The 3,904-nt window shown below is 50.1% G+C and overlaps 1 protein-coding gene across 1 annotated transcript; it reads right to left on the reverse strand.

Moving 5' to 3' along the window:
* Window positions 1-817: 817 nt before the first annotated feature.
* LOC109770164 (E3 ubiquitin-protein ligase SINA-like 3) lies at window positions 818-2,522 on the reverse strand. Its single transcript, XM_020328877.4, has 2 exons — window positions 1,936-2,522; window positions 818-1,830 (listed from the first exon to the last, which is right to left on the reverse strand). Exons 1-2 carry the CDS (start codon window positions 2,176-2,178, stop codon window positions 1,099-1,101), a joined length of 975 nt encoding a protein of 324 aa, XP_020184466.1. The 5' UTR covers window positions 2,179-2,522; the 3' UTR covers window positions 818-1,098.
* Window positions 2,523-3,904: the final 1,382 nt, after the last annotated feature.

The following is a 3,904-nucleotide window of genomic DNA, read 5'->3' on the forward strand; positions in this document are numbered from 1 at the left end:
TTAAGTTCCTAGTTTTTGAATTTTTGCATATTTCGGTGACGTCCGAAATTTTTCCATGTCCGAAATTAAAAAACCTTACCGACATGGCTTTTTGGGCTGGTCCATCAATAGTTATACCCTGGCCTCTGGGTACCCCGGTTTTAAATATGCCGACATGGTTCGTCCTCAAAATCAAGAGGGTCAACTAAAAAAGAAAGTTTTTTCACGCTCCACTAACTAGCGTAGTCTTCTACTATCAATAAAAGCAAAAAATAAATCAAATGTTAGTGAGTGAGATCTAAATTTTGGGAGTTATCCAAACGCATGTCATGCCCATCAGTAAACACCAATGGTTTGGTAGGGTAACTCTCGGCCGCCATTCCATTTGTAAATAGATGTTTACCCTTATAGTATCGATGGCTTGTTTTCATTTTAATATCAAAAGATTATTTTGTTAGAAAACAGATTATTTTTTTGCTCAGAAAGCTCATTCATCTAGAAAAGAATTATGGCCACGTGTAGTAGAAGTTACTAGCTTTTTTTACTGCAGCCCTCAAAAAGGTCTTAACACTATAGTATTAGCAGTTTAAGCAGTGTACAGAGATAAGTTTCCCCCTTAGAAAGGAGATGGATTTGATTCATTCCTTAGGAAGACTCTGAGAGAAGCTTCATGAGCAATTACTGCAGGGTTATATGCTGCATCAACATTGGCTACGTATCCTGCTTGGGAGATTTGTTTGACAGAAGGCCTCCTTTCTTCCTCACTATCCTCCAGTAAACCCACATTAAGCATCGGTTCCGTAGCATGGATAACATTTCTTGACATGAGATTGAGCTCTACTCCTGACTTGAGATACATAGATTGCAACAGATGCAAACGAAATGCTTGCAAGTTGGAATGACATGACAACGGAAGACGATGCATTTCACGACAGGATTAGCACCAAGCATAATATCCTCCGACTTAAATACAGTACCCTACAATAACATTAAAGATGAACTGTATCTACTATAATTAACATCACCCGAATAGTTTCAGCTGCAACTCCAAAATAAGAAAGCACGAACTGCCTTGAATGCATCGTTTGTTTCCCATCAACACAGAAGCGGTGGACCTGATCACACGGACCAAGGGGAGACCTTGTCGATGCGGATGTGCAGGGGAACTTCCATGGGCACCCCCTCCCCTGCTGCTGCTGGAACCAGGTACATCCGCGGCACCGGCAGGAATGTCGGCTCGTCCGCGGCGGCCACCGCGCCGGGCGACGAGCTGCTCCTTATATGCATGTCCACCAGCACCATGTCCTGCTTGCTGCAGTTCGCCGCCGCCGCCGGGGGCCGCTCCAGGTTGACCCACATCTTGCACGTGAATCGGGGCCGCGTCGCCGCCCTCGCCCTGGCGCACACCACCGACACGGCGGCCGCGCCGGCGCCGAGCGCGCCCACGGTCAGGACGAACACGTGGTTGTTATCGTCGCCGAGGAGTACCAGCCGCGGTGCCGACACCGGTAGCTGGAACTTGCTGACCTTGCCGTACTGCACGGCGCGCACCGGCACCGAGTGGATGGTGTAGAGGTGGCCGGCGAGCGCCTGCGGCGCGCCGGCGTAGCCGCAGCCGGGCTCCATGCAGTGGCAGGGCGCGTGCGGGCACGCTTTCTGGTGCTCGGCGACCTCGTGGTAGGTCACGTACCTTTGGCAGCCGGCGTTGGGGCACCCGATCCTGGTAGAGGACACCACGGCATCCAGCGCAGGGCAGGGGTTGAAGAAGCCGCCGCCGTTCACGCATGGCTTGCACTGCCCAAAGGGCAGCTGGGCCACGCAGCTACCACAGGCCAGGTGCCCCGCTTTGCACTGCACGCAGGCACACAAATCGGAGATGGCCGGTAAATCAGCAAATCTTGAGGAACGAAATAATCGATATTTCACCGGCACTAATCGAGGAAGAAAGAGAGGAACCTGGAATACGGGAGGCTTGAAGGGGACGGTGCAGAGGGGGCAGTGGAGCACTTGCTTGTCGATCCTCACGGCGAGCTCCACTCGCGGGCTGTACGCCGCCGCGACGATGGCGCCTCCGTCTCCTCCTCCGGCCGCCTCTTGCCTCACATGGCCTTCGGGCAGGTCCAGCCGCGCCTTCTTGGCGCTCTCGCCGGCCTTGTCCGGCGAATCCCTACTCCTCCCCTCGACGGCGGCGCCTTGCATCCTGGTTGGCCTTTGGGGAAAGAAAACCGCTGTCTGTGTGTCTCGGGCCAAACTTTTTCCAGGAGGTGGGAGAGGAGAAGAACAAATGGTGCCGAGGCAGCCAAACTACACTATAAATGCTTCCTCAATGTGGTTTCCATTCCCAAACTTATATGGAATAGATATAAGCTGTGCTCTTAATCAATTTCATTATTGCTAGTTTATCTATATATTAATGTTGTCTTTCTTTTAAGTACCTACAAGTGTGCGATAAAAGGTTGACTATTGCAGAACCATGTTGTTCTAGAAAAATTGAAGAACATAAATGTAAGCGCATTTTCTTTCCGTAGTTTCCTGCTTAATTGATACACGGTGGAGTACTTTTGACTCCATCGCCAGATTATAACACCATCAAACACGTGGGAGCCCATAAAAAGAAAAGGATACATGTGTAAGCACAAGGGACACACGTAACCAAATACTACAAAGGAGCACACAACGCGTCACAACTTCTCACCCACGTCACGACACATCCCACCTTTCTCACTGTTATCGACCGACACATACGCCATGGCTGATGTGCTGGCTACCACCAGCAAATAACAACAACATGACCACAAGCCTGCAAAAGATCCCTGGAAAGGGTACTAGATTTTGGAGACCCCCAATGCCAAAAATCTTGATTAGCTGTTTGCATGGAGTAGGAGAAATAAACCCTTGATTCGGCAGATGCCATCAAGAAACAATGAGCAATCCATCGGCCACCACACCACGCAACCACCCAGTCCAGAGACTTCTAAGCAGGTATCCGTAGCTGGAGGTTATCCACACAAGGGGATAACCAGAGAGGATACCAACCAAGATCATCATCGCATCGGTGCATGAGAAAGGCTTGAACAACGTTACCGGAGCACGAAAAAGCTAACACCAAGGATGATGTGCAAAATCAAGTATCGGCTCCCAACCAACCTATGCTAACCACCAGGCCACAAAACATAGAGATTAGAACATACATCCAAAATTACAATAGTGCTAAGCTTCACCTATTATCCTAGAAATAACATAGTGAAGAATGTTTTCTACAAACTTTATAAAGTTTGACTTCGGTCAAAGCTAATATACGGAGTAAATAAAAACGGATGAAGTAATATGAAAGTGTACTATTTATAACCAATCGCGCCCATGATTGGGGGGCTCAATTACTCAAATTATGGTGAGGTCCCATGGTCAAAGGCTACACATCTATAATACTTAAATAGTTCATCCCCATTATCATATTTCTCTACGCATGCAGCCTATCCACGTCAGCATCCATTCCCATGCTGCCACGTTAGCACTAATCCTGCTCCCGCACGGTTTTCCATCGCTCTCTTTTTTCCATGGCAGCGCCGCCTCTGCTTCCCAATCGCTACCCATCCCGGCCTCCCCCCTTCATCTTTTCCTTGAAATCGCGAGTGGAAAGGATCCAGCTCTATATTTACACAGGGGCATCGATCGATCACATCAGAGCCAACAAGATGAGACGTCGAGGTCGAGATTCAAGTCAAGATTCAGACCGGCGGCGGAGGCGGAGCGACGGCTCCCCGGCGCGGCGGCCTCCTTCCTCGGCAGTCGTGGTTCAGGTAAAGGTTCAGGCCGGCGGCAGAGGCGGAACGACGGCTCTCCGACGCGGTGGCCTCCTCAGTGGTCGTGGTTCAGGTAAAGGTTCAGACTGGCGGTAGACTCGGACCGACGGCTCGCCGGCGAG

This window comes from Aegilops tauschii, chromosome 3 (genome assembly GCF_002575655.3).
Source record: "Aegilops tauschii subsp. strangulata cultivar AL8/78 chromosome 3, Aet v6.0, whole genome shotgun sequence".
Taxonomy (NCBI): Eukaryota; Viridiplantae; Streptophyta; class Magnoliopsida; order Poales; family Poaceae; genus Aegilops; species Aegilops tauschii.